Raw genomic sequence first — 18,939 nt, 5'->3', positions numbered from 1 at the left:
TCTGTACTCTCTACATTTTATAATTCCTATCTGTATAAACATTTTTTAAGATTTAAACACTGGACTTTTCCTTTAACTTTTTTTTTTTTTAAACTATGGTACCTGTGGCTGTTAAATCTTTTCTGTTAATTATGAACATAATAAAGTTCCTGCATGTGTTTTGCATCTCTTGGAATAATGTGTTACACATTTTAGGTTAAAAACTTACTTTGATTAAAATTTTAAATAGTAGAGTTTGTTAATTTCTTGTATTTGCTTCCTTGCTGACATGTTGCAATATTGAGATTTGAAGACATTTTTAGTGCATAATGGTTTTAATAAATAATCTTTCTTTTCATGGAAGCTATTGAAATAAACAAAGCACAGAACGCTTAGGGACATGTGAGCATTAGAGAGTCCAAAAAGACAAATATAATGTTGAATCTCTGCAAATGGATGAGTAGAGTAAGAATAGAACTGATGAAGCAGCTTATTGCTTTGAGAGGTAATTGCTATAGTACTGCAGAGGCAATTCCAAGCACCATTTGAGTATAAATGTTAACTCTAGTGATGGACGAGCTCTTGTGCAGAAACAATGAATCTAATCTGGGAAACAATGAATAGGAAATAGCTGAGCTTTCTTGCTTCCTTGAAGGCTCAGTTTGTCAGCCAGGAGATCTCTGATTTGACTTCAGTGAACTTTCAGCATCTTTCGGGAGGTTAATACCACACTTCTGCATTTAACTGACTAAAGTTAACTTGGATGGAAGGATTATGACCTTATGACTTACGGAAACAGAGCTATCTATTGCAAAGCATGATGTAGGCCTTAAATCATATCTGTCTCAGGATGAAAGCTTTCTGATAAGGTTAGAAACAATCATTACAAAGTTGTAACTATGTAAACTATTGGAATTTTGTAACTATATGTACTACTTAAAGTATCTGAAAAAGAAATCTGGACATGAAAAATTCACAGTTGAATTTCCACAAACAGCTTCTGACTTTGTATCCCTGCCCCCATCCCATCCACCTGCCTTATTGTGTGGTATCAGATTTATATATGGATATTATTGAGACTTTTTTGCTGTGGGTAGAAAGCTGAAGCAGACGAGAATCTTCATTCTGCTTGATAGCCATCTTCGGTGTGTGACAAGGGAGATGATAGGTTGGAGTTATGTATCTTTGGCCTTGTTGATTTTTTCCAATATGAAGTAGAGCCAAAAATTATGTCTCTCCATGAGATATTTCAATGGTTTTGATTTATTTATATCTTTACTAGATTCATGGTCTGATCCTTAAGGTTTGTGGTCCCTAATGGAAATGGGGAAGTGGTATGGTGGTAGGTGACTGGTGATGTGAAATAAAATAATTTAATTCCCAGTCTTTCAAATTTCTTTCATAACAATACTATTATAATGTTTTATTTTAAAGGTTATCTGTTTATAACATTAACTCGTCTCAATGGAGCCTTGTCTGGAGATTTTCTGAATTTCTTTAGAAAGTATTTTAAATTTTGATATGTGAAAACTAGTTGATCTGTTTCTTTCAGTTAAAGGATATAAATTATTATAATTGTAGAGATGGTCTAATGATGGTACATGATGGTGTGTGAAATACAATACAAAGTACTAGATCAATCATATGTTCTGCCAAAAGAATCTATAATCTCTTTCAACCCAAGTGGTTTAGCTAACATAGTTTACAAAGCCCACATGAACTCCGCTGGATCCTGATAAAGCAGTCCAGAATTCTAAAATCTGCACTGAATAATCCCTATGGTCTTTTTGATGGTAAGTGAGTGAAGCTTTTCTTAAAATTTACCACCACTGCACCATCACCAGGGATCAGCAAGGGAGAGCTCTGTTGTAGACAAAGCACTGGTGGCTACCTACATTCTTACCCCTGTGCCTTTTCAATTTCCCTTGAGCAGGGTTAGATCACATGGTAGTAGAAATACCAGTGACTAGCGCTCCCACTATTGGCTTGCCCTTAGCAGAGCTGCATTGGTGCTGATGAAATTGTGGGAAACTTAAGTAAAAGCTCTGTGTAGATGCAGACCGAAACGTTCCCATTATATATGTTAATTGAAGAGAGTGGTTCTGTTGATGTGGTATGGAGTCAGAACTAATGACCTTAGATTAGCACCCTGTTGTACAGCACTGAAAGAAGCCCACAAAAAAATTAATTTCCACTTTTTATGGGAGTAGAAAACAAATTAAAAAGCTCTCCTGGAAAAAAAGGAATTACACTAGCAATTCTGTTCTTTATTCACTCTAGTGCATTATGAGAAATGCATACTTATGATAGAATAATACTGAAGTACAGATAATGCAGAAGGTGATAACATAATTCATGAGACAGGTGGGGGATTCATAATTCAGTTGACCGTAACACGTTGCAGTGTCAAGACATAGTTTGCTTTCCCCATTGACTTAAGTGGGATTTGAATCAGTCCATCACTTTAAAATACAAACTCTAAAAAATTTCAGTCCTGCTTGGAAATATGACGCTTAATCCTTTGAGGACTCAGACAAGTATCAGAGTAAAAGAACTGCTTTCAGATACAAGCAATACAAAAAGACATTTGCAAATTAATTTTGGTAAAAAGTTACTCCTAGCAAGTGGAAAAGACCGAGTTACTCAACTGAAAATGTTGTATCCATAGTCAATAAAATATCAAATTGGGGCTACTAATGCATCTTGAGCGTTGTGGCGAAACCACTTATCTTCCTACTTGTGGTTCATCATTATATCATAATAGCCACCATTTATAACTTTATAATTGCACCCATTATTTGTTCTGTTATAGGCAGCACAACTAGCAATTCCTGTAGTTAAGGTTGCGCAACATTGATGATTATAAAACTCTTTTCGGTTGCTTATAACTTAATCGAAGCTCTACTCATTTAGGCTGAAATTTTCCATACAGTACTTGGTGTCTGCCACTGGCTGAACTTTTTTGGAAAACTTCAGCAAAAGAACAGTTAAATGATTTTGCAGAACAGGGTTAGAGGAAAATGTGTTTTCCCCATGCTAAAAATTCTTGCAACCATTTGGTTGAAAAGCTCTAGTGCTTCTGTGCTTGGGACATGGAATATGGCCGGTAGGCTGCCCTGGGGCAAGGGATGTGCCTTTGACACGAAAAACTGCCCAAATTTGGCCAACTTACAACACTTTGGAAAATCTCAGTTCATGCTTGCTCAGTAGAGACTTGTTAGAATTTGGCAGCTAACTTCTCAGAAGAATCTGTCCACAATGAGCATCCTCCAGCCCTGAGGTGAGGCAGCTGAGCAGGACTTTTCATGCAGTTGCTGCTGCAGGCCCTGTGACACCAGGCACCAGAGCACGGGATAAAGAGATGTTCTTTTCTGTGCTCTCAATGGACCCCTTGCTTGCACCCAGGCAGCCGAGAGAAGGGGGAGGAGGAAGTAGCCTGACCGAAATGCAGAGGGAGAAGGCTTGTAGAGTAGGCTGGGACAAGAGGCCATTGGAATAGGACAAGGATGAGGAGTTGAGTTCTAAAATGAGCTAAAACTCTTCCTAGGAGTCATGAGTTAGCAATTGGGATGGGGAGCCAAGGGGGAGCTGATGGAAAACTGGAACCAGAGGGAGACTGGAACTGGGACAAAGGCTGAATGATCCCAGAAGCAGAGGGAATCAGGCTTGTGGGGGAGTGGGAGTTGGGCGTAAAGGTTTGAAAGGTTTGAAACACTTAGGACCTGGAACAGAATCAAGGTTCTTGAGTATCAACTTTCCTCTGCTGCTAAGAAATAGCCGTGAAACCCACTGGCAAAATATGTGCCCCATCTCCCTCTGGTGGCTGGCTGTACTATCACTTTCAGTGTTTGTGTTAACTCCAGTGACAGAGGCCTGTGCTGTGGACTAAACTTTCAGATCCTTCCGATGAACCATGTTGGAGTTGATGCTGTTTCCACGTGATGGACTTACTATTTTTTTAGTTTGTTTCTTTAAAAACTTAGGAAATTACATGCATGCAAAATATTACATTCAAAGAATGTTGAAGTTGGAAAGGAAACACCCAAAGGCTAGAAAATGTCAGACCATTGCCTATGTTTATGCATTATGATATATTCCTTAGCTGCATGATGAAATGATAATTTTTCCACAAGTTCCCTGCCTCATTTGCTTCAAAATTTGGAAGGTGATTAGTGAATAAGGTGGGGTGGGAGTGTCGTTGCAAGAAGAGTGAAGGGGTGTTCTCAAGGTTTACGCAACTGAATGTCACCCAGGAGGATTGGATTCTATCCCTGTCTCTGGCACAGAGATCCTGTGTGATGCTGGGCAAGTCACTTAAACCAAACTTTTTGCAGGTGGCCACTAATCAAGTAGTCATCATTTTCTGCGTGCACAATTTGAGACACCTGGTGTTTGATTTGAAGAGTTGAGCGCTTTCAACTGCAACTAAAATCATTGGGAGCTGTGATCTGAACAAATAAAGTACTATAAAATGCTACTTTCTCTGAAAACTCATCATAAGCTTCTAAAACTGAGCACCCAAAATTAGTGGACACTCTTGATATTGTGTCTCTGCCTTCATTCCCCATCTGTAAAATGGAAATAATACCACTATACCCTTATGAGGGAAGGTAAAGATAAATTCACTGAGATACTACAGTGATGAGTGCCATAGAAAAGCCCATGAGGAAACTAATAATTCGCCATTCAGTGCAGGATTTGGATTGTGTGCAGTAAATAAGACATGGAACCACACGTCGAACAATGAGAATAAAATGAAATATCGAATAGCTGCTCATTCAGTGAGCATTGTTCATCCTGTGTACTGAATGAGAGAGGGGCATGTGCAAAGAATAGTATGCGATCATGTAAATTCAAGACTATCATGATTACTGCTTGGGGGTGGGGCAAATTAAAATTGCACAGACACCTTAATTCTGGCATTTCCAAACTTGTGAATGCTTGACTCTGCAACCTTTAGGGCTTGTCTAGACAAACAGTTAGTACATGGCAAGCTGGGGTGTCAATCTACCTTGCACTAGCTTGACATGCATTAACAGTTCATGTGAACCAAGCCCACTAAAAGTTCCCTAGTGTACTTTGATCTACTTCCTTTACAAAAGCAGCAGAGTCCTGTGGCACCTTGTAGACTAACAGACTTATAGGAGCATGAGCTTTCGTGGGTGAAACTTTACAAAGCAGACTAGATCGAAGTGCATTAGGGAACTTTTAGTTCATGGTGGCAGGTTCCACAATGGACAGATATTGTGCAGCAAGCTACTGCAACATAGATTTACACGCCAGATTGATGGACACTAATTGTTGTCTGGACGAGCCCTTAAAGTTCTTTTAATGTAGCTTTTTGGATGTAATATTTATTAAATGTTTTCCAGAACATCTGTGAAGCTGATGGGATTTGTGTGTGTGTGTGCGTGCGCAAGTATATTTAATCTGATCTTTGTTTTGAGTTTTTGCAGTATAAAGTTGGGGATGACTGGGTGGATTGATTTAAATCAAAGTGATTTAAATCACCAATTTTGATCATGATTTAAATCAAGCAGAAATGCTGATTTAAATCATTGCTTTTTATCATGTTTTGCATTCATCCTTTTTTTGTTATTTCCCCTAAAGAAAGTTGATTCTTATTGGTTCAGAACCATTAAAACATGTTGATTTGCAATCAGATATACTCTTTACACTAAATTTGGTGCTGCTTCTTGCAAAACCTTTTGATTTTTTTCTAGTGTTTAAATATACATTTTGTTAAACTTGGTATCTGACAGAATTGTGATTAAAATGTAACCTGCTTGTGAGTTTAAAACAGTAACCTTAAATTTTAAATATCAATTCTCGTTTGAAACTTTTTACCAAGTATTAGCTTGAAAATCTTTGCAGCAGAGACAGAAACATCTAAAACAGAGTTTGTAATGGAGTGCCACAACTGCTGAGGCATAATTAAAAAGAGCAGGTAATAGTCTTTTTAAATTTGTATTTCCACTTCCTTTGTGTCATGGCTTGTTAGAAGACTAAAAGAAAACTTTCCTCTGCTGATTTTGTCTTTTTTTCTGGAAGCACGGTAGTTGGCGTCGCTCAATTTTGTTTGTCCAGCATCCATGAAGTCATCAGTACTGCGCACAGGTCGTAGAACGAGCAGAATAAGTATAAGTTTGTGTTAGGTCCTAGCAAAGTGGTGGATTTAAAAAAATAACATACTGAATAATCAATGTATATCTGTGGGCTAAATTCTTCCTTTAAATATGTTCAGAGATGCACGTTAGTGGGACTTGTACGTGTGCCTGTTTGAGGACAGACATTGGCCCATTAGACCTAAAATGGTTGATATGCTTTTATTTAAAACAGAAATACAAGTGGAATTGCTTACCTCATGAATTTGCCTGAAATACCAGTGGTTCCGTGAGTATAAGAATGGTATTTCTGTAATACCTCTTAAACATATCCTGTTTGACAATACAATAAGCAGGGGAGAGATGATTTACATTAAGATCTAGTTTACTTCTCCAGTGCTTCAGAGCAGAAATGTTTCCATGGTGAGGAAATTTTAATATTCCCTGTGTAAGGAGTTTGAGACAGGTCAAGGTTGCTTTTAGGCCCCCATGTGTCTGTTGTTAATGCAAATTACTATCCCTAATTACTGCAACATTTTTGTTGACATGAGGCTGTGAGCCACTAATATTGATTTTATGAAGATTGCCGGTATTTTCAAAGCCATATTCACGTCTAGCAATTTATCCCTGTTGCTTGCTGCTGAACTGTAAAATTCAGATAGTGGTAAGGCTTCACAAATATGTGAACTTTGCCAGTGTATCGAGTAATGTCTTGAACTGCCTCTGAAAAATCCTGTCACCACCACCATTATGCTGAGTCAAAATGTCAACAATATCTTGTAAACTAGACACTGCAGTCTGTGGTGCTGGCTGAGATAGTGTCAAGGGAATACGCAGAAACAGCTGTTGAAGGATCAGTGTTCCAAAACCAACAAGACTGAGTCACGTTTGCTTAGCAAAGGAGTAAAATGCAATAGCAACATGAAGTATGCACACCTGCACAATAGGTTAAATAAAACATAAAGAAACTCTTGAGCTGATAGGTACAAATATTTTCTTTCTTAGCTGCCTTCTATAACAACTCTTTCTTTCAAAACTCTTGATGTAACTTGGAACCAAGGTGATGGGTATATTAAAATAGCTGGAAACAGCATCACTCTGATGTGAAATTTGGGTGCAGTGTCAGCGGGAATAAAAGTATTTACCATGACCGAGAGAAAGAAGTTGGCAATTCAAGTTGTGCACTAAATAAAGGGATCTGTACCATTGTAAAATTTGCAGTTGTATTCCATACGATTTGAATTTAACTTCATTCCATTTGTGCGCTAGTATGTAAGCCCTCGACCCGCTCCTCATTCAGGCCTCTCATGAATACCCATGTTCACTGTGATGCACTCAGAAACAGATACATACACATATACACACGCACACTTTTTAAACTATGTTGTGCTGTTCACACCTTTGTCTGAGTAACTATGTAATTTTTGCTATAGTCCATCTCATCCTCCCCCCGACCCCATCCTGTTGTTGTTGAGAGAGTTCGTTGTCAGAAATTAAACTCCAATATGGTTTTTTGCAGCTTGTTCTGTGGGTGGACCCCTGTGCCCCCACGTAGCCCATTGAAGTCAGTGGGGCTCTGCATGGACGCAGGAATCTGCCGCACATGCAACAAGTTGCAGGACTGGGTACTAATGTTGGTAATTCTTCAGCACAGAGATTGTGGGTCTTTACTGGCGCTGTGAAGTGCCCATCACACTAGGGTGCTGTGAAATTATCACCAATAATAAGTGCCAGTAAAACTAGTCCAACAAAACCAAGCATGACTTTTGATTAAAAAAAAAAAAAAAAAAGATTGGTTAGCTGGGGTGTTTCACTGCATCTCTTCTGTCCTGAACAACAATTAAAGCATTTGAGCTGTCTTGGGAGTGAGAACGTTACAGCCACGTACAGTATAGAATACATCATTTGTCACAGAAGCACCATAATACTAGCACTCAGTATTGGCCTTACCACGCATGGGCCGCAGTCTCATCTCGAATGACAGCACCAAAATTTGGTTCAAAGTCTACATCTGTGAATATAAATACTTACAATAATACCAAAACTTGAGACTTTAACCCCTTTTGGCACAGCATCTGAACAAACTCTGCCTCTATAGCGTAGTTGAGTGGTTCTCAACTGGTTTCTCCCAGCTGGGGGTGGGGCAGCTCCAGGTTTAAAAAAAGGGAGCGAAGATGGGACATGATTCAAAAAAGGTTGAGAACCCCTGGTGTAAGTTATATGAATCCAGGGTTGTGGTAAAAGACTATGATGCTATTATTTCTTGGTAGGTCTGTGTCATTTCTTGAGGGTGTGGGGAAGAGATGCTCCCTGAGTACTGTGGTAGTAATATATTGAGTGCTGCTATCACAGTTGAATCTGAGGAGTATATGAGACAATATGTTAGTGTTGTTTTCTAGTATAACAGTGCTGTTACTATAATTTTAGTTGTTTTCTGTAGTACATGCTTGATGTGTCACAACACATATTTAAGTTGTATATTTGTGCTGCGCTGCTTATAGGATTGTGTTGTATACATTTAGGACAGTATGATGAAACCATCAGGCTTAGCCAAAGTCTGACTACTCTGTTATTTTTAGTTCCTTTTTAGACGTATTCTCTGTAAGCAAAATTAAAATGCAAGTTCAGGTTCTTCAACTCCAATTCCTCATTTTCTTTAATAAGAGGAAAGTATGTCTGATGGTAAAACTGACTTGTGTATCATCTAAAGAGTCATCTTTGAATGCAGATTTTCAAAATCCTCAATAGTGATTGAAAAAGTAATGACTACTTTTATGGTGAGACTGGAACCCTACTTTAGAAGTCTGTGGGATGGCTGTGTGCGTCCGATGAGAGGCCAGCTGTTTCTAGGAACTGTGGGGAACAAAAATAAACCTTTAGATTTTAAATTCATTTTGAGAAAACCAAATACTTTATCAATATGCCAGTACTTTTGGTTCCTTCTGAATGATTCACATCAAAATCTCTGGAAGACAGTGTGTGTTTTAATCTGTCTTCACAGTACTCCCCATGCAGTGATGTGTATAAAACCAGTTCTGTGACATATTGCCCTTGGGGGAGAGTCCTGTAGAATATAGTATACGCTTTTAGCAAGAACATAATTTTCTAGAAAGCTTAAAAAAAAGTGCAAAGGATATTGTTAATTTCTGTAGGTTTTTAAAGTAATTGCAGGAGCCTAAGTGCCCCAGTCGTCATAGTCTTTCTTTATTTCCCACCACAGTGCCTCCTGTGGGGTTCCAAAGTGTTTAGGCAAGTGACTGGTCCTGATATTGTCTTACACGTTAGAATTCACTATTGTCTACCCAAGGCCATCGGTGGTGTAGTCAGGTGCTTGCAACCAGCATAAAACATAGTATGTACAGGATATGTCACTCATATGAGGGGTATATAAGCACAATTTTCATGTAAGGAAGAGGAGTATTGTTTTCCAGAAATTGAATTCCAGGTAGATAGCTCACTATGTCTCTAGCTAGACCTTGTTTGTTTGCTGATCATTTCTTAGTCACACTGAATTCAATATTTGTGCTCCCAACTACAAGTAACCTCTATGTGGATTTGTGTTCGTTCTCATGAATTGTCTACAAACTATCAAAAATGTGCTACTTCCATTGATGATCTTAAAGCAGATGCAGAACATATTTTTACCACTCTAAATATTTTTAGATGACCCTGGCCTAGCAATAACTTTTCTACGGGTTCACATATCAGATTTGTTTAGAATTCTACACCAAAAAACATGATTGCGGTTAGGGACTGCAAATATAACAACAAAATGTTGTGCATTCACATGGCAAAATGAATTGCTTTTATATAGCTAAACACAGCTGGATCTTTGATGCGTACAAGTAAATCGTTTTTGTAGTGCTTTTCCTTGCGCCTTCTTAAATTGGCTTTCCTTTGTTTGTTCCATTACTGTTTGTTTATTCAGAGCCCTATAGTCAGAAACCATAGAAGCCTTACTTTCAGCATTCTTAGGGAAAATGTCCAAGACTAGGGGTCTCTCAACCTGGAAGTCACAACCAGGTGACAGAGGGTCATGACCACGCTGCTCTTCCCATATTGCTAAAAGGATGGGTTGTCCTGGAGTGGGAAGAAGGTCACAGTATGTAATAGGTGAAACCCATTGGCCAAGACACACTACAGGGTTGCAAAACCTTACCTTGCCTTGTACTTAAGCAAGAGGGTCTAGTGTGGTTGTGATTCAGACACTCTTGTTTGTCCCACCTGAGTACGAAAGTGAATTAAGCTAAACTGAATAAAGGCCACTTTAATTCTGAATAACATCATCCACACTAGGATTTAATGTTGTTTAACCCATTTCAAATTCAACCTTTTTGTTAATTTGGATTAATTTTCCAGGATGCTCCTGTGTAGACAAGCCCTTAGTTCCAATGGCTAATGATTTTGTCCCATGTCTTAATATGTGTTTGAACAGCACCTAGCACATAATGGGAGCTACCAGGATACAAATAATAATAATATGTGAGTTTGAGTAAGTTGATTGTTATCACTCATTGACGTCATTTTCTGATGATGATAATTACTCATTATGATCTAGGCTGTGTACGTGTTTAAGAAAATATCACTTAGCGCTGAAAGCATATGGCCATCGGCTTCATTCATCTGTTTGAACCCACCTCAGTCATTTTACAGAATTCCAGTGCAAAGCAACTGTCTGATCTCCAAGAGCAGCATAAAACATGCACACCCAAGACATTAATCAGTTGGCACGATCTGGTATGGGTAATACAGGGCCTTTCCCCTTCCAGTGCATGGAAATGGGCTTCATATTGGCATCCTGCTATGTTAGCAGCAGAACAAAATCCATATTTATCTTTTTGTTACTGTTTCATTTTCAATATATGCATTAAATCTCACTGCATTGTTCTCCAGAGTGCCAGGCTGACGCTTTTTGAGAGGGGGTTTCCTTGTCACACTTCCACGAGGTTCTGAATAAGCCGTTGTCCAATTTCTTACCTAGTAGGTGTTTTATTGCTGACTCAACAAAATCTGTTGATTCTTTCAGTGATGACAAGGTGGTAGAAGAGCAGCCGGAGGAAGAGGAGGAAGTAACGGACGTGGAGGATGAAGATGCTGATGCTGATGACGATGATGGTGATGAGATTGAAGAAGAGGCAGAGGAACAGTACGAAGAGGCCACGGAAAGAACTACCAGCATTGCTACCACAACCACCACTACTACCGAATCGGTAGAAGAGGTTGTTAAAGGTAAATTAATGTTTGTTTAGGTTGGGGTCTGCGGAATTGATCTTACTGGTGTGTATTTGCCCTTTACTACTAAAAATGTTCCAAACAGCAAAATATCCTAAGTTGCTACATCATTATGCTTTGTCTTTATATGATTTGCAAGTTTTTTTCCTTTTGTATCTAATCTTAGGATACATGGATAGTGATTGCCACATATTTTTGAGATTATTTTCACAAACAGCATAGTAAACACATGAGAAGAAACAGTGTTGTATGCTGGTAAAACAATTATTGTGAAAGAAAAGAGAATGTTGATATCAAGTGGAAAAGGTCTGTTAGAAAGCACTATTAGGTAGGACATTGTCTTACATTAACATGTTCTGGTTAGCTATTTTATTCAGATTCTTGGATTTTTTACGTCCAGCATTTCTCGATAATAAGCAAATAATTAAATTTTAAAAATCCTTTAGTTGACCTAGTGTATGGGTTAAAGATTACAAATAATTATAAACAAAATTACAATGTATGTTTGTTGTCTATGGGGGAAAAAAAGAAACAAATAACATAAAAGGGGTAAAATAGATTTTAAAATATGCTCCATTTGTATGCTCTTCTATATGGTGTCATGAAAGCAATTTAATTTTTTTGATAAATTTGAATATTAGCTTACCCATAGGCAATTTGACAGTCCAAATCATGGTAGAATTTTTTTTTTCTGTTTCTCTTCCCTTGTACAATTTATTCTTTAAAGGAGCGCTTCCTAGATTTCTATATGATTTGGAACTATTCTATATGGTGTAATATTTATATAATCAAGGTATTAGTTTTCTATATTGCTCATGTCCCTGGTAGCATTGTACTTATCAAATGTCTTTATGATGATCTTCTACCTTCTAAGAAATGAGACACCGGTAAAAGCCAGGTCAAAACATAAAATGAGCTGAGTTCCTACGAGTTAAAATGGAAGGAGTTGCAACTTAAAACATTCAGAGACAAAATGACCATGAAATGGCTGTAGTGGAACTAACACGGACATTTCTGTCCTGGTTCCCTTAGTCCTTTCCTGCTGCTATTGCAATTGAGGGACACAGACCCTTAAAAGTGTACACACTGACCTTCCTATCCCTTCCCTGTGGCAGGGTTGTTCTGCCCTGTTGGCTGATGTTTATGTTGTTTGGTGGTAGGGAGGACAGCACAGGATCGATCTTAGCTATGATTTTCATTCCATGATGAAATATGTATATAATTGAATGGAATTACCTTATAGACTCGTTCATTAGCTCGTTCATTTATAAGCTGACCCCCCAGGATGGTTAGGTAAAAATAGCAAAAACTGTACGACCCTTTCATAAGCCGACCCTATGTTTCAGGGGTTGGCAGACTTTAGCTCCTGGGCCGTCAGGGTAAGCCGCTGGCAGGTCAGGACATTTTCTTTATTTGGAGCGTCTGCAGGCATGGAGCCCCTCAGCTCCCTGTGGCCGTGGTTCACCGTTCCCAGCCAATGGGAGCTGCGGGAGGTGGCGCCACTTCCTGCAGCTCCCATTGGCTGGGAACGGCGAACTGTGGCCACAGGGAGCTGAGGGGCTCCATGCCTGCAGACGCTCTAGATAAACAAAACAATGTTAGATATTCAGTTCAATGGTTCCATAGAGTTTAAAATTATCAAATTTTGGTGTAGACCCATTTATAAGCCGATCCCCGCTCTTTGATGTGTCGCTTTTTTACCAAAAATATTCGGCTTATGAACGAGTATATACAGTAAGTAGCTAACCTGGAAAGGGTACGCTTCCTTTATTAACATTTTCTGTCCTTCCTTATTTTTTCTCCCTGTTTCAGGTGAGTGCTGTGATCAAATGAATTGATGTTTGAGTAAAATTGATTCGCAAGGGCTTCCTTCATAGGCAGAAAAAGCTCTTAGTTATCTGAACTCTGTCTCTTGAGTCTTCGATTTAGTCACTGGAGAACCAGTGTGAGACAAAAGTAAAAATCCCAGTTTAAATCTTTAAACTGCTTAAATGTATTTCCATATGTGAGCTCTTACTGACCAGGGATGAAACACCCTGTCCTCACTGGTAAATGAATATTTAAAAAGATACACTTCAGTTTAATGGGATTTGGGATGAGTGGAAATGAGAACAAATTAGGTACAGCATGTCTTTTACCGAAGCTGAAATTTCGAAGAGGTTAAGATGTTCAGTCTTCAGGCAACTAGGATGTTTAGTGCGAAAATAAACCACAAAAAAGGTGAAGCAACACATTGAATTTGTATAAAAATAGACTGTAACATATAAACATTGAGATTCAGTGGTTCTGGTTTTAAGAGCCTAAAGATAATTGTCTTTAGTTTTTGCATGTAATGTTGGTAAAATGCATGTTTCATGAAGGCAAGAGTTTGGCTGCAGAAAAATCTAGTGTAATCAGGCTTGATGCCAGATTCCCTATGCATCTCTCCTGAGGCACCTCAGCCCATCTGACCTTCAGCATCTTCATCTCTCTTTAAGTATGAGGCCTCTCTGGATGGGACTGTTACTTGTACCAAATTATTTGCATGTAGATGGTTATTCCTGATTATTTCATTGGGATGACTAAACTTTCATTGTCAAATTGTGCCACAGCTGTTTCTGCAGCTCTGATGACAGAGTTGTCCTCCTGGGACAACATGCTAATAGACTGGTCCACAGACCAATAACTGGTGGTCTGCAGAGAGCTGGCTTTTCTCATGGTATACGTTCATCTCCTTGTTTCCACTGGTAAAATGCATTGAAAGAAGCTAAAAATACGTTAGGAAATTAATCCGTTACTGTAAGATGTTGACGGTTGACACAGCGATGTTATGCTGTCACACATGGGAGGAGAGTTGCTCTTCATGATTGCAAATAGGAAGGGGGGAGGGTCTGTGAGACTTTCTTTATTAAGATGTGGTCCATGCTAAGGAAGATGTTTGAGAACCCTTGTAGATAGGGCTTCTTTGCCATGGGTGGCTGACTAGCTTTAACCCATTTGGGTTACAAGTAAAACTAAGATCACTTTTCCAAAGGGTTAGGGCAATGAAGTTTATACAGTGTCTTTACTCCTGGGAGAAATCTGCGCCAAAGAATTCTATGCCAAAAAATTAAAAACTCTGCACACCATATTTTAATGTTCTGCATATCTTTGTCAAAATAACACAATATAATAACACCAGTTTTAGGGTTTTTTGGTAATTTATTTCAAAATACCTGTCAGTAAGTATGTCTGTAACAATACAGGGCACGCTGGAAAGCAGCTTCTGCCCCGTCTCTATACATGGCTGGCTGCTCCGGCCCTGAGCTGGCTTCTCTCTCTTTTCTGTTGCCATAGCAGCCCTGATGGGTGAAAGGTGTAATTGCAGCACCTCCCTGGCAGAATGTATTATTCTGCGGGGTTAGGGTGTGGGGGATCTGTAGGGGACATGAATTCTGCATGTGTACCAGGGTGCAGAATTCCCCCAGGAGTAAATACTCTCCATGCTGATTGCACATCCAATTTCTTCCTTATACTTTATGGAGACATAATTGTTATTAGATCCATGATCCTTAAAGAATGTGGGGAGAAGTTCTTCATGTTTTATAGGAGTTATCTTTCCTATGTCAAATCAGTGGAAGTTTTTCTTCTCAAACCATAAATTAAACTCTTCTGATAATGGGTGATGCAAAGCCCAACCAAGTAAATGGACTGACTCCCATTAACGCCAATGGGCATTGGATCGAACCCTAAATAAATAAAGCATGTACGGAAACTGAAGGTATATCGTGAAGGCATTCATGCTGTCTGCTGTAGTTTCAACATGTCATGCTGTTTCTTATTCCTAAGCACGTTTTAACTAGTAGTGACCAAAATACCCATAGCAAAACAGCTCACAAATATATTTCCAACCATCAGGAGCAGAACAATTTTAGTCTTGTCTGGAAAATGCCAGATAGCATGAAAGTTCTCCTGAGCCAATAGCTCATCAGGCTGACACAGTAAAGGCACGTCAGTTACCTAGCCAGCAGTATACAAGGGAGTGATGTGGCCAGCATCATGTCTGCAGGCCTATGGCTGCCCTAATGCAATGGATCAGGTACCCATTTTGCATCTGGGTGAACTGGAAGTGGCCTTTCAGGGAGAGATTGAGTAAGAATCAAACCCACGGCTATCAGGATTATCATCAGGTGCCTAAACCACTCAGCCACTGCACCCTGACAGATGGCAACCTGTTATTTCATGTCCTGTGGCAAACGTGTCTTTGAAAGCTGTTGTGTTTTTTAGCGGGTTTTTCTTTATTAAAGAGACTATAGAAAGGAGGGCTTTGGTGAATTCCTTTCCATTATCCTAGCACAATACTTAGCGATATGCGCATGCCTTTGTCTGACAAGGGCATTTATGCTATAGGTTTTCAGATAGATTGAACACGGGAATCAGGAGTCCAGGATTCTGTATATATCTGTGCCACTAACTGGTTATCTGTTTGCAAGTCTGGCTGAAGAAGCTGTGTACCTTGACTGGTGGGCTTGAGGTCACAGGCTCTAGGGAACCCAGAAGTCAGCCCTTCTCAGTTCTATATTTCCCACCCCCATATGCTGGGAGATATTATCCCTGAATTTGTATTCTTAAAGCTGAGTGAGTGATTTCTTCAGAGTGCAGGAATGCAGGCACTTCACCCAACCTACATACCAAACAGGGGAAGTCACTTTGAAGACCAGTCATAACTAGCAGATCAGCTCTGGTTCTGCTGACATCACTGCCTTAATACACTATAAATTGTTTCAGAACCAGAAAATGATACTGAGATATCGAGGTCCTGGGGAGTTTTTGCTAGGATTGACTGAATCATGGAGAAACTGTTCTCCCATGATGTGTAATTTTTTGTGATTCCGTTTCTGTTCTCCTTCAGCATGGCTGTTGATAAGCAACATTGTTCCTCTCTTTGCTTACATCAAAGAAAAGGCAATTAGATCTTGTTTTGAGTTTAATGCTTCCTGTCAACATATCGGTCAATTAGAGCTTATTTAAAGGCAAGCAGCAGGGCCAACACAGCAACCTGTTGAACATTTGGCAGCTTGCACACATACCATTCAGCAGATGTGGGAAATTCAGCAAAGGCTTGACCACCTGGTTTTCGTAGTGTTGCCAGTTAGGAATGATTTCACCATCCCTTAATTCAGACAGATTTGTTTAAGTATTTAGGAAAGAATTGAAGTGGTGCTGCTTGATGTGGCATTTTGAATGTGTTTGTAACCTGCAGTTGCACATGGGAATCTGAGCCAGCGTTCTAGCAAAAGAGAAGTGACATGCATTAGGTATGGCAGCTGTTAGCCTTATTGCTCTGCTGTATCTTGTTTGCTATTCCCTTATACATTTCATAGATTCTTTAAATCCATTCAGTGACAGTTGCTACCTATTACAAGGCAAGTTATTTAGCTTATTATAGGGAAGTGCTGGTCCTGTCTATTGCAGGCTTTGATATAGTATTGGAGTATTAATGCCTTGTTCAAAATCAGTTCTGCTTTAACCCACACTGACTTAATTGCTTTTCCTCCTTTTCTTCTGTGAAATGTTATTACTTTAAGCGTCAGAATGTTTTATGTTTTTCTTCACCTAACTTAGGGTGAATTTGATTGGTCACCTGCTTGGGTGAAAAAATTTGAAAAGGGATAATAGAGGCTCATATTGCATTTTAAGAAAATACCTAGACATTTGTACAAGAGTGTCCAATGTTATAACTATCTTTCTGTCAATTGACAAAAAGCATGTGTGATTTTTCTTACTCTTATGAATGTTAATATGCTCAGTATAGCCTTGGTTATAGAGAACCATGTATTGGTACATTTTGATTAGTACAACTATGAATTTGATTGGATGTTTTGATTTAAAATTCATTTTCCCCTCCATAAAAGGACATCTTTAAGTTGTCTTACATCAAATGAAATCTTTTTCACTGTTAACCAGGACTGCTGAATCATAAAAGAACATGTTTTTTAATTAAAATTGTGGGCCAAGGACAAACATATTGGAATACTTTATAGAGCAGTTCTGCTGTTTTACATAAGGATGAAAATTTCATTATGATCTATGCTATACTTATTGAATTTTGTCCTCTGCTAATCTGATTCTCCAACAGAAAATATCATTTTAATGTACTGCAACTGTAATGATCTAAAGCTTTGGTTTTATTTACTAATCTGTTTAATATTATCCTACATTATCATCATCTGTAGGGATAAGTCTTTTGGATGAGTGAAATGCATTTCTGTGCTAACCCTCTCAGTCAATGTGTCTGCTATGTTAATAAAATCATAGTGTTACAGGAAAGCTGCATCTCTTCTAAAACATACATAAAATGTGGAATTTTGTTGATCTAGTCTTACATTCAAGCTGTCCTTTCTTTGCCACTTGACATCTTGGTTCTGAGTGAAGTTACTCTTCACACAAATAAAATGAAAATATGTTTTATATATTTCTTTTACATTGGAATTGGAAGGCTTTGTATTAGGCACAGTATACAACTATATTTTATTTATGCCCCAATTATTCCCTGCGAGTAGGCTCCAAGTCAACATTAGAGAAAGAGATTCAATCTTAACTGGCAATTACAATTTTAAGGTATTTAATTGTTTTAAAGAATTGTTCTTTGGCATTGCATTTATAATTAATTGTTCAGCCTTTTTAAAAAAAAAAAAAAAATTCTCTCTAGAAAGTCTCAATGCTGTTGTGAAGCTAATGCATAGGCTTTATTCCCAGAGCTGGTGCCAGCTCCACAGCTGCCTCCTGCTGAATTCCAAAAACCTCTTAGGTAATTAGTTTTTGTCTTTGAACGTTGAAAGTAAAATTTGGCTGCTGGTTTCAGGCATATATTCAGAATAAATAATTTCTTCTTTAACTATTCCCTTGGGAATAATCCACGTAGCAAAACAGTAGCGTAGATTTTTCGACTAAGGGAAGTATAAGTACAAACAAAATCAACAAAGGAGTAAACTTTATTTAAAATATAGTTCTGTTTCTCTGAAGTAGTTACATACAGGAGAGTAATGCTCCTGATGTATATGTTGGTACATCCATAGAGGTATACAAATAACCCAAATTAAGGGTATGGCAAAAGTACTGATTGGAATCCTAAATTGTAGTACCTAATGATGTTGAGCAGACACTTAAATGATGTTACATTTGCTAGGGTGATTTGATTCTTTTGCCCATTTTGTTACATTAATCATCTACACTGCAGTTTTATATTTTATAATCTATATTCTACTATATTTTATTTTACACCTTATAAAAATACAAAAAATTACGGCCCCAGTTCATCAAACACATGCTTAAGTAAATCCCTAGTCACCAAAGTGCTTAAGCATGTGTATAATTTTAAGCCCATGCTAAAGTGCTTTCCTGAATCTGGGTCTACATGAATACAACATAAAGGTTGCACAGATAGCCACTGAAATACAAGCAGTTTAAATATTATGAGTCTACCTGCAATAACCTGTCTTTATCACACACTGTAGCATATTTTATTGTATACACTTTCAATTTTATGACATAAATAGTAATATGAAGCTGCACATTCAGAGGATAGTCTTGGAGATAAAGCATGGTGTTGGGAGTCAGGAGATTTGGGTTTTGTTCCCTTTCTCTGCCAAGGACTTTCTGGGTG

General features: G+C 38.4%; 1 protein-coding gene across 4 annotated transcripts in view; it reads left to right on the top strand.

The window, feature by feature from the left end:
- APP (amyloid beta precursor protein) overlaps positions 1–18,939 on the top strand; it is a 316,779-nt gene that overhangs the window by 156,982 nt on the left and 140,858 nt on the right. For all 4 annotated transcript variants that reach the window (XM_054047642.1, XM_054047629.1, XM_054047622.1 and 1 more), the window contains exon 6: positions 11,110–11,312. In XM_054047642.1, coding sequence (XP_053903617.1) covers positions 11,110–11,312 — 203 coding nt within the window. The remainder of the gene's footprint in view (positions 1–11,109; positions 11,313–18,939) is intronic.

This window comes from Malaclemys terrapin, chromosome 1, assembly GCF_027887155.1.
Source record: "Malaclemys terrapin pileata isolate rMalTer1 chromosome 1, rMalTer1.hap1, whole genome shotgun sequence".
Lineage (NCBI taxonomy): Eukaryota > Metazoa > Chordata > Testudines > Emydidae > Malaclemys > Malaclemys terrapin.
This window is presented reverse-complemented; position numbering and strand designations above follow the sequence as displayed.